A 24,299-nucleotide genomic window follows, 5' to 3' on the forward strand; every position below is an offset into this window, starting at 1 on the left:
ACAGACGTTTTCAGAGGGACTTTTTAACGTTAAAGGGGGTTCGGGAAGGGGGTTACGTGGGAGGATCTTTCCATGGAGGAATTTATCATGAGGGAAGAAAATTTCCATGAAAGGGCTGCAGAATTTTCTATTATTGTTTAAAAAAATGAGAAAATAAATAAAAAAAGAGTTCTTTCAGGTGAAAGTAAGGATCAGCATTAGAACCTAAAACGAACAGAAATTATTACGTATATAAGGGGGTTCGTCTCCTCCAAAATACTTCAATCTTTAAGCAAAAGTATTTCTTAGCAATTTCAACAATTTATTCAAGGGGTCTAGAATTTAGTAACGTAAGTTAATTCGTAAGTTATGTATATTTATTACTAACAAACAAGTTATGTTTGGTTTTTTGTTTAATTGCTGTCTAGATCAAAAGATATCGATTTCAAGGCTCTTAACAGTGACAAAAATGCTATCTACCGAAATGGAATCTATATGACGTCAGCAGATGAATTTAATACAAAAGAACAGAGAGTAGTAAGCCAAGAGTGAGCAGAATAATCCACTGAATGCAAAATTTTACTTTAGTGTTTAATCCAAAAGGAGACAGGAATAAGCTAAGGGGTAGAGTGGTAGAATGTTGATCGATTTTCACACCATAATATCACCTGTGACCACAATCTTCAGAAACTGAGCACCGTCATACGGTACTTTCCGAAGCTAACTCTTATGATTCCAACTTTATTTTTTAATTGGTTCCGACTTCATTTTAAGACGTCAGACGTCTAGGGCTTGGGCATTAAACGTCTAAGACTTTTGATTTGGTTTAAGTATGGATAACTTTGTTTAGAAGACGTTGGGTTGAGAACATACCCATTCGGTTTGGGGCCCGACAAGGTAGTTTCCTGTCACTATGCCTCTTCAATACATGTTTTTTATTTGGTGCTTTCTCGTAATTAAAAAAAAAAAACACTTTTTTAAGTGCAAGTAAGGAGCGACATTAAAACTTAAAACGAACAGAAATTATTTTGTATATGAAAGCGGTTGTCCCTTCCTCAACACTTCGCTCTTTACGCTAAAGTTTGACTCTTTCTCACCACTCTACTTTTTAAAACAATCAATAAACTTTGGCGTAAAGAGCGAGGCGCTAAGGAATGGACAACCCCTTTCATATACGAAATAATTTCTGTTCGTTTTAAGTTTTAATGTCGCTCCTTAATTGCAGTTAAAAAAAACTAGTTTTTCTATATTTAATTTCTGAACGTTTTTGAATTAATGCATGTTTTGATTCTGGCTCACCGCCCATGAGTAATTAAAACGAAATTTCCATATTAATTTTAGGATTGTCCCAAATCCTTAAATGCCGTTGAATAAACAGTTGAAATTACTAAAAATGCTTTAGCGTGAAGAACAAGGTATTGTGGAGAAGACGAGCCCCCTTATATGCGTAATATTTTATGTTCCTTTTAAGTTTTAATGCTACTCATTGCTTCCGGCTGAAACAAATTATTTATTTTCTCATTGATTTTTTTTAAATAATGCTAGAAAATCTTACGCCAACTTCGTGGAAATTCTCTTCCCTCATGATAAATTCCTCCATGGAAAGATTCTCCCACGTAACTCCCTCCCTCCGACCCGCCCCCCACCCCAACATGAAAAAGTCCCCCTGAAAACGTCTGTTTACTTCATAATAACCATTACTATATGCAAACAAAGGTCAAAGTTTGTAACTTGCAGCCCCTCTCCCAAGGACTGTGGGGGATTAAGTCGTCCCCAAAGAAATAGCTATTAGGTTTTTCAACTACGCTGAACAGAATGGCTACCTCAAAATTTTGATTCAGTGACTTCTGGAAATAAATGAGCATGGGAGGGGGCCAAGATACCCTTTGATTTTTTTGGTCACTTAAAAAAGGCACTAGAACTTTTAATTTCCATTAGAATGAGCCCTCTCGCGACATTTTTGGACCACTGGGTCGATACGATCACCCATGGGAGAAAAAACAACAAACAAACAAATAAACACGCATCCATGATCTGTCTTCTGGCAAAAAATACAAAATTCCACATTTTTGTAGATAAGAGCTTGAAACTTCTACAGTAGGGCTTTCTGATACGCTAAATCTGATGGCGTGATTTTTGTTAAGATTCTATGACTTTTAGTGGGTGTTTCTCCCTATTTTCTAAAATAGGGCGAATTTTGTCAGGCTCGTAACTTTTGATGGGTAAGACCAAACTTGGTAATACTTATATTTTTTAAATCAGCTTTGAAATTAGATTATTTTGATGTAACTATTGGTATTAAAATTCCGTTTTTTTAGAGTTTCGGTTACTATTGAACCGAGCCGCTCCTTACTACAGTACATCGATCCACGAACTCTTTGATACTTCCTCAGGTTTTTACAGGTTTAACCTATTTATTTTATATCTCGCATGCAGAAGATGTTCTTCTTGTTATCCACACTAATTTTAACCTAGGAAAGCTGACTTAGCATATTCCTGAGTTTTTGAATGAATAGGCTTGAAGTATCGAAATATTGATGGGGATTTTTTTTCAGCTAAGCTTGCTTGTTCATTGCGTTGGTTTGGAAATAATAATGCTGTTTGTTTTAGCTATCAATTCTTTTGTACTTCTTGATTTTAAAATTAACCTTAAGACAGGCTGTACCAAATAGTTTAAAGCAGGGAGTCGATTATCCCAAAAGGCCTTGGCTCATTTTTGAATTGTGGTGATATGCAGGTTACAATATATCTCTACTTTCATAATTAAAAATAATTATTGTATTTATGCACATATATACGTATTCATATTTATTTATTTACATTGTACTTCATTTTTTCTGTATTATTAATACTATGAATATGAATAGATCTTATTTAGTTGTCTTATTTCTATTTTATTTAATTTCCTTTGGATATTTTATATGTTAATTATATTTGTCTCGGTGGTATAAAAATGATAAAGTTATTTGGAAAAATGATGAACCAGAAATATTGACTTCGCTTGAAAGATTGCATTTGGAGCTGAAGGAGGAAGTTTTTTTTACCACTATCTCTATGTAAGTTTGTTTTCATTGGCCCTCACACTGAGAGTATTGTTATTCGTATTTAGTTTGTGTTTTTTTACTCCCAACAATTATTCATTTAAGCTGTTTTGTATATTTGGATTTCCTTATCTGTGTCATTTCCTCTACTTCTTCTCTTTCCTCTCGGTAAGATTGAGTTTTAAGAAAATATTAAAATTACCGCATGTTTTCTACCAACTCTCAGTAATAGCATTGAATGTTATTCTTAGATACTTGAATAAGGATATATTTTTAAGTATTAATTTAAAAGACAAAGTATTTCCGAGGGAATTAAAGAGCGAAGTTGAAACTTAAAATGGACAAAAATTATTACTTAGCAGCCTGTCTAATATATATATATATAAATAAAACTTGTACAAATAAACCAACTAACTATGTTTTCCTAATTAGGATTATAGAAAACTAGCACTTTGCCGACAACAAAAAGTCAATGATGAAAAACAGAAATATTGATTTGAGAGTTAAAAGTGAATATGTAGCCTGACAACACAAAACGAATCTATAAAGCTTTTCATAGTCTGTCATCAGTCGTGACATGATAACTTTCAGTATACAATTAAATTATTTCAAAAACATAAGCGTAAAATTGAATTTGTTTTTAATAACTTCATAGTAATTGAATATCATACAGAAATATTGGATTGACTTATCAGGTAGCGTCTTGGTCTCGCCAGGTATAATACCTCCGTTATTAAAAAATCATATAGGCGTTGATGGATTACTTTTTCTAATATTTTGAGAAAAGAGGTAAAATCAAAATCGGTTGCCAGTTTTCAATGCTACTTTTGCAGTATTAAAAAGTCGCGACGGTATGACCCTCGCAACTTTAAGCTCTTCGGGAACTTCCCCTTTTCTAGAGAAAGATTAATAATAAACACCAGACACGGTAGTATGTACCCTAAATTCCTTTAAGCCCTTTAAGAGTTAAGCCATCCACTCCAGCTGAATTAGACTTCAGCAACTTTAAATTTTAACCACTTCCTCACTAGTGCAAAAATTAAAATTCACTTTCAGAAGATTCACCTCTTATATCACTAAAATTACTACCCTGTATTTCTTTATGCTTGTCATAAACACTAGCTTACACTTCAGGACCAATATTTGAGAAAAATATACCGAATTTATTAACTGTCGCACTTTCATCATCACGGTCGCAACCGGTTAAACACAATTCTCCATTCTTCTTATCTCCATAAGGTCATTTATTGTCCTCCACGTTTCTTTCATGTTCCCTTTGCTATCCTCAAATTTATGATTATAAAAATTATAAAATTAAATTTCTTCGAAGTTTATTCACTAAATTCCTCTGTGTTTTAAATAGGCCAAAAGCTTCATCACTCCAATCATCTATATATCCCTCATATGACCTATTTCTCAATACTGTTTCATCAATTAATACTATTTCATCAATTAAATACTCTTTACGCTAAAGTTCCTTTTTTAGTGTATCAGAAGATCTATCTATTTTAATTAACGGCCTTTTGTGATTCAGGGTCACTCTTAAATAATTGGAACAAAATTTGAACTTTAGCGAGAAGAGCGAAGCATTGACAAGGGGCAAACCCCCTCACATACGTAATAATTTCTGTTCGTTTTAAGTTTTAGTATTGCTCCCTATTTTCAGTTGAAAAAACTTGTTTTTTATTTAACATTATTATTGGCTGTGTCACTGACAACAATAAAGAAGATCTTCTGACAGACACATTTCACAGAAGCAATTAACTATTCATTGAGCTAACACGGGACGAATTAGAATGGAAACTACAATTAGTTAAAAACCCATTCTAAGAGAGTTGTTGTTAAATGTGATTCAATATTTGATAAAATTATCAAAAAAACTCATCTAAAAACATAATAAATGAATATAATGAGCAACACTTTCATTTAAATTCTATTAGATTAAACTCCTAGCAGTTTGCATCCTTCTTCTAATTGAGCATACCCAACATGCCAACGTAGAAGCAGGGTTTACGTTTCCGGGCAATTTAGTATAAGGTGAAACAGTTCTCTTTACTTTCCCTTAGTCTGAACTTTTCAGGTATTAAATAGGAGAAACATCTTTTTCCATTTGAAAGTAAAGAGCTAACAAATAATATTATTCCATATTTGGGGCCCTATTTCCTGAGATCTGCGTCAAAGTTTTAATGTGCTTGAAAAAATTCTGATTCCAACTACTTTCTTTGTATTGCGTATTTACTAGATGCTAACATAGAAATAGGTCTTTAGGGCATTTTCTGGTAATTTAGTATGAAGCGCAGAAGGTTTTTTTTCTTACATTTAGTCTGAATTTGTCAAATATTAAATAAGAAAAACTTTTTTTTAATGTGGAATAAAAGTGCGATATCGAAACTTAAAATAAACAAAATGATTTCCTATATGAAGAGAGTGCTCCTTTCTAAAACCCCAAGATTTATGCTAAAATTTTATGGTATTTAAAAAATGCTTTTTGTTCCGATTTGACGGCCCTCGTGTTTAAACAGCCGTTTTTAATGAGTTAGAACGCAAACTTTAGCGCAATGAGAGGGATTTTAGGGATGGGGAATATTCACGTCTGTAATAACTTCTGTTCATCTTAAATTGTAATACTGCTCTTTACGTTCCTAAGAAAATTAAATGGAAAAACAAGGTTTTTTAACTGAAAGTAAGAAGCGACATTAAAACTTAAAACGAACAGAAATTACCCCGTATATGAAAGGGGCTGCTCTTTCTTCAACGCCCTGCTCTTTACGCTAAAGTTTGACTCTTTCTCTCAACTCTACTTTTTGAAAACAGTAAAAACTTTAGCGCAAAGAGCAGGGCGTTGAAGAAGGAACAGCCCCTTTCATATACGGGGTAATTTCTGTTCGTTTTAAGTTTTAATGTCGCTCCTTACTTTCAGTAAAAAAAACTTGTTTTTTTTTATTTAATTTCTGAACGTTTTTAGTTAATCCATGTTTTAATTTCGACTCTCCGCAGATGAATAATTAAAGCGACATTTGCATATTACAAAGTTGAGTTACCTCAAACTTGACACTCAATCTGAACTTATCTTTCGCACAACAATGCTTTAAGAAAAAGAGTTCTTTTGGGTGGGGAGGGGGGTGTTAGCGCTGAGTTCCTATTTCTAAACTTATTGAAATTTTTATATATTAATGGTGTTTAATGAACAAGCTTAAAATTAATACATTTTGCACATGTAGAGTAAAGGTAAAGGTAAAGGATACGGCATTAAACTTTACAGTCCTTACCGGCGGTGCTGATCTCCGTTTATTGGCCCTTCAGCCAGGAAGTGCAATTGAGGGTTGGGGGCCAGCCATCCTGTGCTTTCACACACCCTTCCTGTTTACCTTCCCCAGATTTCTCCAGGTACCCACTTAGAGCTGGGTCGACTCTGGCTAAGCTTACAGAGTCACACCATTGACTCCCGTCGCAAACCGAAGAATTGGGTACACTGGGATTCGAACCCGTGTCATACACGGGTTCTTAATACATAATACATTTTCTTGTTACTTACGCTGTAATCAAACTTCATTTCTTAGAGTTTCGGTTTCAACTGTCAAGCTTCATTTTTTACGTGCAGTTTGTTACTACACACTATTTGATCTAAGGATATTTTAAATATAAATGGGGGTTACTAATGTTTTCTTTAACCCCTGTATTTAGATCCAAATTTAATGTTCTTAAAATGATGCTACTAGAATGGCAGTCCTCCTTGAAAAATACTCCCAAATATTTCTTTGCAGAAGGGGCCTCTGAAAAATCAAAACTAATCATAGGTAACTATTTTTATGGTTTTAAAGTTGGATTCTTTGAAAGATTTGTTTTTAGGGATGATTCCCAAAGACATGGCAGGGGACAATCCCCCGGGAAAACAAAAAGACATCAAAACCAACAATCTCAAGGGACAATCATAGATCCTCCTCGCTACCCACCTTCAAACTAATTGCTGTGTCACCCGCAAACGATATTGGCGATTCACCATCCGAAAGCATACAATTTGGAAGGTCATCTATAAACATGAAAAAAGTATCAGCCATAATTCAGATCCTTGCGGTACCCCTATATTTTCTAGCGGAGAAATACGAGATGAAATCAGAAGGGGTGTCTGAAAAATCAAAATTAATCATAGGTAATAATTTCTATGGTTTTAATGGTGGATTCTTTGAAATAATTGTTCTTAGGGATGATTCCCAAAGACATGGTAGAGGTCAATCCCCCGGGAAAACAAAAAGCCATTACGCAATGTGGAAAAACAGAAAAGAAAATATAAACAGAGAAATATAAACATTTAAATCTAAATGAAATCAAAGCTCCAGGCCGTCTATTAAGCCATCCCCCCTCAATAGAAGTCTTCCCACCCATCTCTTACCCTCTGAGTGATCAGGGCATGACAATGTAGTCTTCTACGTTACATGCAAAAGACTCTCTGGAATAAAAGGTTTGTTATCATACTCAGGTGATCACACTCATTTAGGCATGAAAGCTCGCTGTTTAGGGTTAACTTACACTCCCACCCTTGTACGCAGATTGCTACTGGCCTTCCTCCATAATAATACTACTGCTACTACTAAAAAATCACTACAGTACCAAACAGTTTGAGACTGATTTATTTACGTACGCTCCTTCATCCCGATATTTTCAAAGCCTCTCTTTTTACACCCTCTCAGGAAGTTCTTATTTCTCTTAAACTTTTTTTACGCGATTCTCCCACCTCATTCGATGACGATCTACTTTTAATTTGGCCCTAGATGGTTGGCTAACAAAGACAATCTTCGGCAATCTGTCATCCTTCATCCGCCGAGCTATCCCTAGCAATTTCTCTCATTATTGCCCAAGAGAGCAGAATTGAACCAGATTTCTTATGAAATAAAAAAAACAAGTTTTTTTTAACTGAAAGTAAGGAGTGAGATTAAAACTTGAAACGAACAGAAATTACTCCGCATATGAAAGGGGCCTTTCCTCCTCAACGCCCCGCTCTTTGTGCTAAAGTTTTACTCTTTCTCTTAACTCTACTTTTTAAAACAGTAAAACACTTTAGCGTAAAGAGCGGGGCGTTGAGGAGGAAAAGCCCCTTTCATATACGGAATAATTTCTGTTCGTTTTAAGTTTTAATGCTGTTCCTTACTTTCAGTTGAAAAAACTTTTCATATTTATTTTTTTATTGTTTTTTCAAATAATGGTAGAAAATTCTACGCCCCCTTCATTGAAATTTTATTCCCCCATGACAAATTCCTCCATGAAATGATCCTCCCACGTAAATCTTCCTCAACTTCTCCCCGTCCCCCAACCAAAAAATCCCCCGAAAACGTCTTTAAAATTCCCAATAACCATTACTATATGTAAACACTGGTCAAAGTTTGTAACTTGCAGCCCCTCCTACGGGGACTGTGGAGGAATAAGTCGTCCCCAAAGACATAGTTATTAGGTTTTTCGATTATGGTAAATAAAATGGCTATCTCAAAATTTTGATCCGGTGACTTTGGGGAAAGAATCAGCGTGAGGGGGGCCTAGGTGCCCTCCAGTTTTTTGGTAACTGAAAAAGGGAACTATAACCTTTAATTTCCTTTAGAATGAGCCTTCTTGCAACATTCTAGGACCCCTGGGTCGATGCAATCACCCCTGAATGAAATAATACAAACAAAAAATAAATAATCCCGCACCCGTGAACGGTCTTCTGGCAAAAAAAACACAAATATCCACATTTTTGTCGATAGGAGCTGGAAACTTCTACAGTAAGGTTCTCTGATACGCTGAATGCGATGTTATGATTTTCGTTAAGATTGTATGACTTTAACAGCAGGGGTGTTTCCTTCTGTTTTCTAAAATAAGACACATTTTCTCAGGCTCATAACTTTTGATGGGTAAGAATAAACTTGATGAAACTTTATATTTAAAATCAGCATTAAAATACAATTCTTTTGATGTAACTATTGGTAGCAAAATTTCATTTTTTAGAGTTTTGGTTACTATTGAGCCGGGTCACTCCTTACTACAGTTCGTAACCACGAAATGTTTGATACAGCTTACTGTTTGAGATACAGTCATTCAGACGGGTACCCAGAACAGTCCGTAGGCAATTTAACTGCAAGAGCCATGATAGACCACTGTTATCAGTGAGCAATTACACACCACTATTTATAATAAAATAAGTCTTATCTACTGAAAGTAAGGAGCAACATTAAAACTTAAAATGAACAGAAGTTATTCCGTATATAACAAGCAAAGCTTCTTGGGCCGAATAAAGTTTTTACATTTGTAATAGTGTTTTAGTATTAATAAATGATTGATTGATTGATATGAAGTAGGCACCCCTCCTCCTCGATGTCCCCTTTTCACGCTAAGGTTTTTAAGAACTTTTGAAAAAGGTTCTGATTCTAATTACAAGGCCCTTGTGACTCAGCAATTTTTCTTAAAGAATTGAGACAAAAGGTTGAAATTTAGTGAGGAGGTGGAAACCCATATTATATGCGGAATAATGTTTGTTCGTTTGAAATTTTGTTGTTGCTCCTTACTTTCAATAGAAAAAACTTGCTTTTTTTCTTTAATTTCCGATGTTTTTTCAAATGAGCCCAGGAAATACACCTACTCCGTGGTAAATCCGCCCATGAAACCCTTTTATAGAGAGATCCCCCAAAATAAATTTCTTCTGTAGGGAAATTACCCTAGACAATAATATTCATGCTACAAATTCCCCCCAGAAAATTTCTTGCTTACAATCCCTCCTGAAAGATACGCCTTCCCATACTTTTAATTGAATAAAGATTCGTTTTTATTTAACGTCTGATTTTGTTTAAGGTTATAGGGGAAGTCTCACCAGCAGAAAATGTCTGTGCGGAGAATTCTTTTGGTGATAATTCTCCCATGGGGTCTCTTATCAGAAAATTTAAAAGTTTTTGTGCCTTTATCATTAAAGCCTATGCAAAATTACTATTAACAAAAATATCTGTTTTACGTTCACTCTCCCATTGAAGACTCAAAAGAGATTCTAATCCTTTTTTCTACGGTTAAAGTAAATTTAATCAGTTCCTCCTCTTTATAGTTTTTCGAATTGAATTACTTTGCCTGCCAATTCACATAATATTAATTATCAGTTATTAAGCTTATTTAAAAGAGACTTAAAATATTTTTAAACAAAATATCTGTTTTGCGTTCAATTTCTCGTTGAAGACTCAAAAGCCATTCTATGCCTTCCTTTTACGATTCAAGCAAACTTAAGTAAACCAGGACAGAATTCTTCATTTCACGCTTGAAATTAAGGAAGAAAAACTCAGAAAATAGATTTTAGAAATTGGCTAAAAGTGTAATTGCTATTTTTATAAAAATATTATAGACCCTGGGGCATAACCTCCTACCCTTGCCCACGAGTTTTGGGTGATTGTATCCACCCTAAAGACGTTGTTATATGATTTTTGGACTATTGTTAACAAAATGGCTGTTTCACAATTTCAATTGAATGCTTTTCGGGAAAATAGTATGTTAGGAAAGGGGAGGCTAGCTGCTCTTCATAATATTTGACTCTTAAAAGGGAGATAGCGTGGGCTAAGGTGTGGTGGGGGTGGTTGGCTGCCCTCCGATCACTTTGACTCATATAAAGGGCAATAGAACATATGAGTTCTAATCAAACGAGCCCATTTCGGAGTTTTTATTACAACCCTTTCCGTAATAACCTTACATGCCCTCGGACATAACTTAAAACCATTGCGCTGAGGGCTCTGGGGAGGGGGGGTAGTCATCCTCAAAGACACGATTTCCAGACCTTTCAACTACGCTGAACAAAATGGCTATTTCAAAATTTTGAGTATATATGTTGCGGGAGCTGATACGCGTGAGGGGGGCTTGTTGCTCTCCAATCATTTATAACTAATAAAAAGGGCATTAGCCCTTTAAATTTCCAGTCGAACGAGCCTTATTCAAAATTTCTACGGCAACAAATGGCCATCTCAAAACTCCTCATAGATGCATTTTGGGAAAATATTAAAGGTTTGGGAGGGGCATCCGCCCTCCGATTACTTTGAATCTTAAAAAGGGCACTAAAACTTCTGATTAACAATACAATGAGTTCCCTCCGAAGTTTATACTATCACCCTTTCTATATATACCTTATTTGCCTCCAGGGCATATCTTACAGCCCTTGTCCTGTGGGCTTTGGGGGAGGAGTATCATCCTCAAAGACATAATTTCTGGACCTTTCAATTACGTTGAACAAAATGGCTATTTCAAAATGTTCATTCAGTGAGTTTGGGGAAATAATGGGCGCGTGACAGGGGTTAGTTCCCCACCAAATACATTCGACTATTAATAAGGGCACTAGCCCTTTCGATTTCCAATCTAACGAGCTCTTTTCGAAGTCTTTAAGACAACAAATGACCATTTTAAAATTTCTATCGCATAAATTTAGGGAAAATACGAGGTACGGGGGGGGGGGGTGATCCAGTCTCTGATCACTCAGGATCTTAAAAAGGGCACTAGAACTTCTATTCACCAATCCAATGAACCCCCTCCAAAGTTTATACGATCACCCTTTTTATAAATACCTTATATGCCCCCAGGTCATAACTTGTGACCCTTGCCCTGAGGGCTGTGGGGGGGGAGGTTGCTATCCTCAAAAGCATAATTTCTGGATCTTTTAACTACGTTGAACCAAATTGATATCCCGAAATTTTGATTGCATGTGTCTGGGGAAGTTGGGCGCGTGGAAGGGGGGCTAGTTGCCCTCCAATCACTTTCGACTATTGAAAAGGGCACTAGCCCTTTAAATATTCAATCGAAAGAGCCCTTTTCGAAGTTCTAACGTCAACTCCTTCAATACAAAGTACCCTGGTCTAAAACCAAACAAAATTAAATAAGTAAATAATACATTGTATCCACATCGCTCTGGCGGCGCTATTGCGCTGCCTATGATACTATATACTATAGGATACTATATTGCTTTGAAGCTTCATAGAGAATTAAGGAATTTTGGTAAAACAGTTTTTTCTTTTTTTACAAATTCAAAGGGGCCCAATAATCTAAGAAGGTCCACTTGGCAAATGAAATCTTCCTCTAATTTAATCTAATTTGAATCTGACATCGACAAAAATTATAATATGCGGATAAGAAATGAATACGATCGATCCCAACGATCAATTCTTTGAAAATTGATAAATTATTTTATATTAGCAAATTGAAGGACAAAAAGCGCCGTAAAGTCTTATCAATTAGTTTTGTTAGTTGTTTTTCGCGGCTCAACAATGTTATGCTGACGAATATCAGATAATTAACTAGAGCATCGTAATTTTAAGACAAAACAAAGAAAAATCGTAGAAAACAGCAGCTTTTAGCTAAGATGTCACCAAAGATAGGTCCAGAGGGTAAGAAATGTTTTTATTTTTATGTCCTTGGTACTTTAACAGAGCCCATACGAAACAGAACTGCACCAAGTTAGCCACACTCTTTAGTTTAATAATTGGATCTAATACAAATTGGTCACTGTACACAGCAGAGTAGTCATAACATGTCTCCCTGAGAGCGCACTCTCCCTCATACCCACTATACCCTCTTACACTGGTGCTGCAGACTCGTGTCTAATGATTCACTGTCCGCTTTGTTGATCAACCAGTAAGGACCCATTAGTTCAGTCTGCTTAGCCGAAAGGATTCATGTCTGTCAGAGAAAGCATTTTTCGCATTTTAGGCGGTCGAGCTTTTCTCCAAAACATTTTTCTTTAGGTTTATGCCCTGTGAGGTAAAAGCTGATCAGACATAAAACTAATTTAGCTTATTTTGAGAGTCATGTATTAATGTAATAAATCGTTCCCTGTCTATGTTCATTTTCCTGTCTATGTTCATTTTAAGTCACAAACATATCAGAGACGAAGCAAGTTTAAGGCTCATGTTTGGGCGTCACGGATCGATAGAGCCAAAGCTATTTAACATGTGTATCTTTACGTATTGTTTTTGTTCTTTTTAGATAAACATATATATCAAGTACTTGCTGTATTGTTTTCTGCTGTATTGTATTATTTTTCAGTTAAAGCGTAAAACTAGTTATTAACGAGTTCAGTTTTACATCAGTTTATTTTCTGACATCAGTTTCTGGCATTTGTACAAACTATCTTTTTTTTTGTCTCAAATTGCCTATCCGTGTCTTCACAAATCTGTATTTGGAAAGTTTTCGGTCCTTTTTGGGCCCCAAAGTGGCCTTTTTGGGTCCTTTGAATCGGTTCAAAAGACTGAGAAAGAGAGAGAGAGAGAGAGAGAGAGAGAGAGAGAGAGAGAGAGAGAGAGAGAGAGAGAGAGAGAGAGAGAGAGAGAGAGAGAGAGAGAGAGAGAGAGTGACGCAGGGACCTTAGTAGTCAAGAAGCGTCGTTAATCTGATACAATACAATAGAAAGAGAAAAGAAAGAGAGAGAGAGAGGGGGGGGGAAGGAAAGAATTAGAGACAGCCAAACCTGGTGAACAAAAAGGCAGATGCTAAATATTTGCATCGCTGTCAATGGGAAATTAGCAGGATGATATCTTTAGATAGGAAATGGTTGGGACTTGCTTTATCCTGTAGGCTTGCAGCACGTTCCAATCAATAATCCTTAAAATTAACAATAAATTTAAGAACCCAAGAAATATTTGAAATTTCATATATAGGGTTCATTATTCATATTCATATTATAGGGTTCACGTAGAAGAAGGTCAAGATTCATTACTGGAATTGATTTTCCAAAATATTGCCAAGAAAGACAAAGGGGAATACATATGTGCCGGTGAGGTGGATGGACAAGAATATAGAGCGTCTTTCACTCTGTCAGTGTTGAGTAAGTTACGTTTTTTATTATTTTAGGCTGACTAAAACTAACAAATTTTGGGCCTACTGCGTAAGGATGCAACTACTGGGATTGTATTGAAGATGAAGTACATTAAAGAAGGTTGATAGCGTGGTGAATACAGATATTTTTTTTTCAGGGATGATAGCCACGGTCTTCAATTTTAATGCTTTCTGAGTATTTTCTTATCAAAATAAAACTGAAAAGAAAATGTAAAAGTTTAAGAATAGGGAAAGAATTTCGCCAGTAATGTAAAGTTCGCTCTGGCCTTTATTTCCTCTTAACCTATCCCGTGTAGCATTTGGAAAACGAATATATATGATTTATTAACAGGATATATTAAAACAAAATTGTAACCCGAGCCAGCGAAGTTTACAGTTTGATGTGTCAGCTTAATATATTAGTTTATTGGTATGCTTGTATATATATTGGGTTAGTGCTACATAGACTGTAATTGCTCCTTCCAAAATTAATATATGAATTTTCTAAGAAGTACGCCTCCGTATACTCACAGTGCTGTCTAACATTTTCCATTGCATTTGTAAACTGTAACACAGTTGCCAGTCCATAACTTGGAAGCTTTTCATTAAAGATGCAATATTTATTTTGGATATTACTAAGAAGGCCTGATTCTAGGTGAAACTAACGGTCTCATATTTCAATTCTAAATTCTTGGTTCAACCTGCCCAAGACCATAGGTAAACGTCCCTTGTTTACCTCTCATTCCAGGCAATCTAATCATTTCTATGTCATATTTCATTTTCTTAAGACCTGGATCACAAAAATTTCACCTCCTTGGTGAAATTTTATGCCAGTAAAAGATCAAATATTTAAGTTTCTATTGATTGGCTCTTCTTTGCAAAAATTTTAGCCAGTAAAAAGAACGAAAAGTCTTTGGGTCACAAGACTTTTTCGCAAATTCTACCCGTGATTTCCTCTGCTCTTTCTCGGCTCCTGTGATTACTTTTATTAGTATTGTTATTACTATTATTCTTATTATCGTTATTATCTTATTAGTTCATTATTGTGTTATGGTATTATATTGTTACGATAGTTATTAAGTATTACTATTGTCATAAGCAGTTCAATCCCAAGCATATGTCTTCAAAACTGACCACAAACAATTTTCTTGTATTTTGAACAATCGCTTTTGTTTTTTCTGGTTTCAAATAAATTAAGACGATGATTATTGGAAAACTTATGAATATACTAATCTCTAGGAAGCTATAATGTATTCTTTTCTATTTGTGTCCTATTTTTTCCTTCTCTATCCAGGGAAGTTAAACTTTATAACAATAAAACTTGTTGTGGTTCTCGGTCATCTTCTGGGAATATTAAGCCAGTTCAAATTTTTGCAAAAGTGTTTCTCCTTCAAGCAAACATGGAAAAATCGATCCTCCATCATCGCCTTTTGGCTTGGGAACAAACGGAGAAAATGGGATTTCACGGAGAAATAATTACCTTGAACCTTGCGAATTTCATCTTTAACCTTAACTTGTATTATGACTTAATTGAACCTTATTTAAATGAGCAAATTACTTCAGTCTAAAACTCAACAATATCAAACAGTTCGTGGTAAAGAACTGTAGTAAGGAGCGACCCGGCTCAATAATAACCAAAACTCTAAAAAATTGAATTTTGATATCAATAGCTACATCAAAAGAATCGCATTTTAATGCTGATTTTAAATATATAAGTTTCATCAAGTTTAGTGTTACCCATCAAAAGTTACGAGCCTGAGAAAATTTGCCTTATTTAAGAAAATAGGGGGAAACACCCCCTAAAAGTCGTAGAATCTTAACGAAAAGACACCATCAGTTTCAGCGTATCAGAGAACCCTACTGTAGAAGTTTCCAGCTCCTATCTACAATGTGGAATTTTGTATTTTTTTTGCCAGAAGACAAATCACGGGTGCGTGTTTATTTGTTTTTTGTTTTTTTCCCAGGGGTCATCGTATCGACCAAGTGGTCCTAGAATGTCGCAAGAGGGCTCATTCTAACGGAAATGAAAATTTCTAGTGCCCTTTTTAAGTGACCCAAAAAATTGGAGGGCATCTAGGCCCCCTCCCACGCTCATTTTTTTCCCAAAGTCAACCAATCAAAATTTTGAGATAGCCATTTAATTCAGCATAGTCGATAATTATAATAACTATTTCTTTGGGGATGACTTACTCCCCCACAATCCCTGGGGGAGGGGCTTGCAAGTTACAAACTTTGACCAGTGTTTACATATAGTAATCGTTATTGGGAAGTGTACAGACGTTTTCAGGGGGATTTTATTTTTCTTGGAGGTGGGGGGGGGGAGGGGACGGGGCTATGTTGGAGGATCTTTCCTTGGAGGAATCTGTCATGGGGGAAGAAAAATTCAATGAAAAGGGCGCAGGATTTTCTAGCATTACTATGAGAAAACAATGAAAAATAAACATGAAAACGTTTTTTCAAATGAAAAGAAGGTGTAGCATTGAAACTTAAAACGAACAGAGATTATTACGCATATGAGGGGTTCTAAAAATACTTTAGCATAAAGAGTGAGGTATTTAGGAGGAGATAGATACCTCGCTCTTTATGCTAAAGTATTTTTAGTAATTTCAACTATGTATTCTACGGCCTTTCTGATTCAGGGGTCATTCTTAAAGAATTGGGACAAAACTTACGATTTAGTGTAAAGAGCGAGGTATTAGCGAGGGTACAAACCCCATCGTATACATAATAAAAATATAAGATTATGAAAGTTTGTTACGTAAGTTAATTTCTAAGTTACGTGTATTTTTTACTAATAAAAACATTCGTTAAAAATTAAAAGTTCTAGTTGTATTTTTAAGTAACCGAAAAATTGGAGGGCAACTAGACCTCCTTCTCCACCCCTTATTTCTCAAAATCGTCGGATCGAAACTAAGAGAAAGCCATTTAGCCAAAAAAAGAATTAATATACAAATTTTATTTTAATAATTTATGTGCGGAGAGCCAAAACCAAACATGCATTAATTCAAAAACGTTCAGAAACTAAATAAAAAAAAAACTATTTTTTTTAGCTGAAAGTAAGGAGCGACATTAAAACTTAAAATGAACAGAAATTACTCCGTATATAAAATGGGTTGTCTCCTCCGCAATCCCTCGCTCTTTACGCTAAAGTTTGACTCTTTGTCACAATTCTATTTTTTAAAACAATTAAAAGCTTTAGCGTAAAGTGCGAGGGATTGCGGAGGGGACAACCCATTTCATATACGGAGTAATTTCTGTTCGTTTTAATTTTTAATGTCGCTCCTTATTTCCAGCTAAAAAAATTAGTTTTTTTTTATTTAATTGCTCCTAGAGGCGAAGAAATTTGTCATTAAACAGGTGTTTCTGCATTTTTGTTAGTTTGATTTTTGTGATAGTAATAGTACAGTCAATCTAAAGTTTAACATTGAACAAATTGCAATAGTTTTGATTTTGGTACCACTCGAACCAAATAAAAAGTTTCTGCAACACATAAAATGTCGGCCGAAATCGGACGAGGAGGAACTGACCTTTTTTTGTCTGTTCTTTTAAAATGAAGAATTAAAAAAATAACTTAATTTGCACGTATAGAAAGTCGGTAATAAGGTAATCTGGTATGTACATCACGAATTTGCACTTTGTTTTTGATTTGAACATTCATTTTCAGCTTACCACCCCCTTGCTGTTCATAAGTTAATACAGTACTTGTATATACCTTGCAATATACCAGTACACCTTGCTTATAATATAGTACAGCAATATACCTTGCTTTTCACAAGTCAATATAGCGTCGATATAGTACAGAGAGCAATATCACGCAAAATTTAATTCACACTGGAAAAAATTGGACTGCAAAAGCAGAAAAGTAGTCGTGTTCATTTCTAGTTCCCCCTACCCTCCACCCGAAAGGCGTCAACCCTGAATTGTTAGAATCCAATAGATAACTTCACAACTACATAAATCCTTGATTTTAATTTGAATACAAAATTACAGATAATTTAAAATTACAAAAGGATTGGAGCTTCATCATATTTATTTAATTAATCAAATGTCTTCTTTATCTTTGATTTGGACCAGAGTGTTAGAGCAACTAGGGCCTTTGCAAGATTTGCAAGGAATGTCGCCTTCGATGCCATCCCGCATCCCATTGCATGTTTATATCCCTTATAAGATGTTGTCTACACTTGTGCTCTTTTCCATATCCCATATATCCCATTGCATGTTATATCCCTTATAAGATGAAGTCTACACTTATGCTCTTTTTCTATATCCTATATCCCATTGCATGTTTGTATCCCTATTAAGATGTAGTCTACACTTGTGCTCTTTTTCCATATCCCATATATCCTATTGCATGTTTACATCCTTTGGTGCCGCTGGAAGATCCGTGAAGATGGGGTACATCATGTCGTTCTTAAGTCTCCTTCCCCAATTCTCAGGATCAAGGGCACTGCTTTGAAGCCCAATCTAATCTTGTACTTGAAGGTAGGTTTGAAAAAAATAAAATTTTGCTGCATCTGAAGTAGGAGATATATCTTGGGGATGGACAAAAACTGTAAACATTGCTACTTTCTGCTGAAAGACTTGATGTTGGTAAATGTCACGATCGTCAGTAAATTTTCCACCGTACATTATAGAAAGTGTAGGCTCTCCTTCTGCTTTAATCTCTTCTTTATAAACATCAGTTCTAGAAGAAGTTGAAATTTTTCATTAACTGTCTTCGTCTCTCAGGATTTTAAGCACAATCCCTTTGCCAAGTCCGTGTAGACGGGAAGTGGTGTCGCGGCCAAGAACTGCGTGAGCAAAAGGAAGCAGTTGGCAGGTTTTGGTTCGAATCTTCGGGAGCGAAAGGGTCTTCGCTCCCCAATTTTCGATGACATGTCTAAATGGTGGATTCCTCCCCCATTTTTTTGCTTCGCAGTCAAAGGGACTGTCTGATCCTTCCGTTTGAACGAATGTTCCTTCATAAATTTCCTTACCATTCCGTTAAGAATCGTTTTCCCGACTTCCACTGCTTCTTCGGCGTTCCCATTTTCTGTAGCTTTTATGCCAGTAGCAAGGCTTCAAAGCAATAGCGGATCACCCTTGGAAGGAGACAACTGCTTGACAAAGTCAATTACTATTTGCAGAGAAAGGTAAAGAAAGTTTATTCACTCTGCTTACTTGAAATACTTGACTCTTTGTGTTGGTAGCTTGTGTGATACGAAATATTAGTCATTTCTTGCATCAGAATAGTAAGGTGATCACAGGCTGGATGTCCCATTACCCTCTGAAGTCTCTGTGCTTTTGTCATTCCTCTATCTATAGTCAATCCAGTGGCTGTTTTCCAAAATCTTTACGATCTTCTCACAACATGCAAGTCTTGTTTTAAAGACTAGAAAAGATGCTAAAGTATGTTAATCTGTTGTCAGCAGCTTCACTTAATTGTTGTGACCAGCTGCAGTGAGGTAAGGGAGCATGTCTGAAATTGTTTGCAACTGAAGTTTCCGGACCAATGTTTAAGATGCCAAATAAAATTGACCTACCTAAAACATTTTTTGAAGTTTAACTTTTGAAAGGATCGATCAACCAAACTAGAAATTCTTTCTTGAGACATGAAGGCTAGGTGGCATTCTTGCTAATTTTTGTAGAATTTTTCCCCAAATAGTGTCTGAGTATATGAAAGTGACTTTAGGTAAAACCATCTTTCACGTGCATTAGAAGCTGATCGCTTTAGAGTATGAACAATACCAATCTCTTCAGATAATTTTTAAAGTTCTACGAGAAATTCTTGTTATACCGTACGTTTAATTACAAAGTTGTAGTTTATCCCCCGTACATCTCAACATTCTATTGGAGAAGCAGTATTTACTGACAGTAAAATGTATGCTTACTTTTCATGGCTCATATAAAACATTCCCATCAAGTACTTTCACTATTTAGCTATGCTCCAATTTCAGCTTGGCAAAACCTACCTTGAATCTCGAATGTAACTAAAAAGTTACCTATAAGCCAAAATTGATCAGTAAGCGTACTGCTTAAAAATGGGTCAGCATGTTCTTGCGCATTACCGCATCTATTGAATAATTTCTCACCGAGAGCGTTGAAGGTCATTCCAGATGAGGGACGATTTTTAGATACATGCAAAATCCTTCATTTGATTGGTTATGCCTGGGGGAGGGGGTGCAAGATACTAGGACACAACTTTTCCCTAGTATTTCGGCATAGGAAGTGTAAATTTCCTCTGCTTGGATTTGACTTTATGTAAGATCCAACATATATTAATGCACACCTTATTTTTTGCATGTGTGTGTGGGGGGGGGGAATGACTCAGGGATGGCCAAAACACAGAATTGAGTTCCAGACTTTTCGTATCACCGATCACCTATTTTCCTATCACCGACTTTTTAACAGTGCAAGTTCATTTTTATAAAGTCGTTATTTTGGAAGAAAAGACGAAAAACGTAAATTCTGCCTTGACTGATTCTAGCTGATTACTTATGTATTGTAGAAATTTTTTTGCCGGTTCGAATGATTCCAAAATCAAAACTGTTGCAATTTTCTTGAAGCAACCCCTAAAATTAATTTAGATTGACTATACTATAAGGAGAATGTTGTGATTTTTATCAAAAAGTTCGTCGTAACGAACTGTAAGTAAGGAGAAACTCGGCCCAACAGTGCCCATAACTCTAAAAACAGAATTCTGATAGAAAGAGATACCTCAAAAAGATAGGATTTTTACGGTGATTCTAAATATACGAAATTCCTTTGGTTCATTGTGACCCATCCAAAGCTAAGGGTCTGATAAAATTTACCTTTCTTGAAAAAAGGGGAATAACCCCTAAAAGGTCAAGCTATGTAAATAAAAATTACACCATCAGATTCAGCATGAGAACCCTACTTAGGTGTTTCAAGCTCCTATCTACAAAATTTGGAAATTCTTTTTATTTTTGCCAGAAAGAAGATCACAGATGCATTTTTTTCCTCGTGGGTGATCATATGGAATCAATGGTCTTAATAGATCAAGAAAGGAATTATTCGAACGGAAATCAAATTTTTATTACCCTTTCAAGCGACCAAAAAGATTGAAGGGCATCTAGTTCCCTAAAGACAAGCAACCAAAATTTTGAGGTAACCAGAATCCATCGTAGTTGAAAGGTCAAATAGCTATGCCTTTGGGGATGACATTGCCCCCTGTAGCCCCTGGGTGTTGAGGTGAAAGCTCAGTTGGGACAAAACTCAAATTTCAGTGTAAAGAGCAAGGGACGAGGAACGGACAGTCCCACTTATATAGGGATTTGTTTCCGTTTGTTTTAAGTTTTATTGTCGTTCCTTACTTTCAGCAGAATTTTGTTTTGTTTAATTTAAGACTTTTTTCTTATCATGCCTAAGATATCAACCTTCCCCCCTAATATAAAATTCACCCTGGAAAATTCTTCCGAAAATTTCTCACAAAGGAGAATCACTACCTCCTCCCTTCCCACATAAAAAATTCCTCCCAAAAATTTTAGGTTCATTTCCAAGTAACCGATAATATGTGTAAGCAGCAGGAACTTACAGTCCTTACATAACTTACATTCCTTTCTCTAGGTGCTATTGGGGTTAGGTTATACTCAGAAGCCCAGTTATTGAACCTTTCAACTATGCTGAATCAAATGGTTTTCTCAGAGTTCTGATCAGATGCCTTTGAAGAAAGAAGGAGCTGCCTTCCCATCCTTTCGGTCACTTAATAAAGGCACACAAAATTTTGATGTACATTCGATTGAGCCCTCTATCAATATTCTAGGATAATTGGTTCCATACGATCACCCTTGGGAAAAAACAAAGGAACTAAACACACATAGGTGATTTGTCTCGGGCAAAAAACAGAAAATTTCACATATTTGTAAATAGGAACTTGAAGACTCTATATTAGGGATTACTGATATTCTGAGTCTGATATTCTGGATCTGACTGATATTCTGAATCTGATGCTGTGAAGATCACTTGACTTCTTAGGATCTGCTTCTCCCCCTTTTTGAAAATCTGACAATTTTTTTAGGCTCGTAGCTTCTTATAGGTAATCCAAATTCCTTTTTTAGAGTTTCGTCTACTTTTGGGCCATGTCGCTTCTTAGTAACAGTTATTTACCACAAACTGTCTGATCAAACAAAATAAAAATATTTATGTAAGGAACTTTCTTAAAAGTTGCTGTGGACCAGCAAGTTTGTTTCTATCTATCAGGTTTTTTCATTTTGAATAGGATTTTTGGTACAATGGCAACAAAATATGCGTATAGAGAGGTAAAGTTAGACCACTAGTCTTTGACGATTTCTTCCAATTTTGTAATTAATCACATAAAATTAAGTTGCTTGTCCAAACACCGCGTTCAATAGAGTATAATAGCTGTGCCCATTCAATAAGTAATTGTAAAGAGCTATATTGAACCCGGGGACTGTCTTTCTAATAAAAAGGGTGATGTTGCCACTTAATTTGTTAGCCGTAATGCCCATTTGCTCCAAATATATTGATCAAAATAAAGGTCACTTAGGGTGCAAGTCTCCCTGTTATACCTATCATTTGGACATGTAGTAGAGAGTTTGAAAATTTATATTTCAAGTTTGGTGTTTGAGTCTTCCGTCAATATTCATTCACAACATCCCCGCATTCGTTTAGACGTTCTAACCAAGTTCTATAGAGCGCTATAGTTGCTAATTCAATAAGTTGTTGTAATTTACCAGTAATTTTAGACTAGGGAGGTATAAGGAGATATAAGCCATTTTGTGCTTTTTTTTTTAAATGTTTGCTCATTGAAACTTTCAAATAAGTGCCTTTTAGAATAAAATAATTTTAAAGAATTGTACGTTTTTGTGCATTTTTACAATAAAAAATGGCTTTTTTGCCTTTTTAATTTTACGCCTACAACATATTGTAGAAGATATCTAGTAATATTGGTAGTAATTACTACTTCTATAAAAACAACTACTTTCCAATTGCTAAAAGTCCTGTGATAAGTTTTAAATGAAAGAAAACAAAAGTTTTGTGTTTTTTTCCTTTTCCTCTGTTGTATTTCGGCACTGTAATCATTTACTTATTGATATTGGAAACTAATAATTCTTTTTGAAAGTTACGCCAGAGCAACAAACATGTTGCTTCCTGTTGCTTCCGCTTTTCATTGTGGGGACGAAGGGTGAAAAACCGATAAATTGTAGGAAACAAGCACTGCTTCAAACATGCAGCTTGCATGAGTGTTTAATGAGCATAGAGGCTTTCTAATTGCACCACAAGACCCTTAACTACGATATATCGTGCCGCTGACGCTTGGATATAAACTAATGAGGGCTTTAGAATCGAAAGTTGGGAATATATCCTTCAATTGAGCTTATAAAAAGCGGTGGAAAGTGCTTTCTTTATACCTTCCCTGTTTTTGAGGACATCGCTTTCTACACGAAGAATATCCTCTTTAAGATATAATATTTGTCTAAAAAATATTGAGTTAGAATATTAAACTTAAAGGAGAGGAAAAGGGGATTTACCAAATGTGCAAGGTTAGCCCGACTAAGCTTTCATGAAAATTTGAAAAATCGTATATTAAAATCACGCTCTTTGAGGTTTCAGAGACGTTCTATTCAGACGAATGGTCTGGTTTCCTCATTAAAGTTAAGGCCTAACATTTCTATGATCTTGAATATCCTTTAAGAATTCCTCGTCAGCTTCAAATAAGGATAATAATTTGGAAACAACACATACACAGTGGCACAAAGTATGTGCCACCAGCTCCAAATAAGGATACTAATTTGGAAACAACACATACACAGTGGCACAAAGTATATGCCACCAGCTTCAAATAAGGATAATAATTTGGAAACAACACATACACAGTGGCACAAAATATGTGCCACCAGCTTCAAATAAGTAATAATAATTTGGAAACAACACATACACAGTGGCACAAAGTATCTACCACCAGCTTCAAATAAGGATAATAATTTGGAAACAACACATACACAGTGGCACAAAGTATGTGCCACCAGCTTCAAATAAGGATACTAATTCGGAAACAACACATACACAGTGGCACAAAGTATGTGCCACCAGCTTCAAATAAGGATAATAATTTGGAAACAACACATACACAGTGGCACAAAGTATGTGCCACCAGCTTCAAATAAGAATAATAATTTGGAAACAACCCATACACAGTGGCACAAAGTATGTGCCACCAGCTTCAAATAAGGATAATAATTTGGAAACAACACATACACAGTGGCTCAAAGTATGTGCCACCAGCTCCAAATAAGGATACTAATTTGGAAACAACACATACACAGTGGCACAAAGTATATGCCACCAGCTTCAAATAAGGATAATAATTTGGAAACAACACATACACAGTGGCACAAAGTATGTGCCACCAGCTTCAAATAAGTATAATAATTTTGAAACTACACATACACAGTGGCACAAAGTATGTACCACCAGCTTCAAATAAGGATAATAATTTGGAAACAACACATACACAGTGGC

General features: G+C 35.6%; 1 protein-coding gene across 1 annotated transcript in view; it reads left to right on the forward strand.

Annotated features, from left to right (window-relative positions):
* LOC136027509 (neural cell adhesion molecule 2-like) overlaps positions 1–24,299 on the forward strand; it is a gene marked incomplete at its 3' end in the record, with an annotated part of 154,758 nt that overhangs the window by 30,103 nt on the left and 100,356 nt on the right. Inside the window, 1 exon segment of the mRNA XM_065704824.1 lies at positions 13,688–13,827. Coding sequence (XP_065560896.1) covers positions 13,688–13,827 — 140 coding nt within the window.

Source organism: Artemia franciscana, chromosome 5, assembly GCF_032884065.1.
Source record: "Artemia franciscana chromosome 5, ASM3288406v1, whole genome shotgun sequence".
Lineage (NCBI taxonomy): Eukaryota > Metazoa > Arthropoda > Branchiopoda > Anostraca > Artemiidae > Artemia > Artemia franciscana.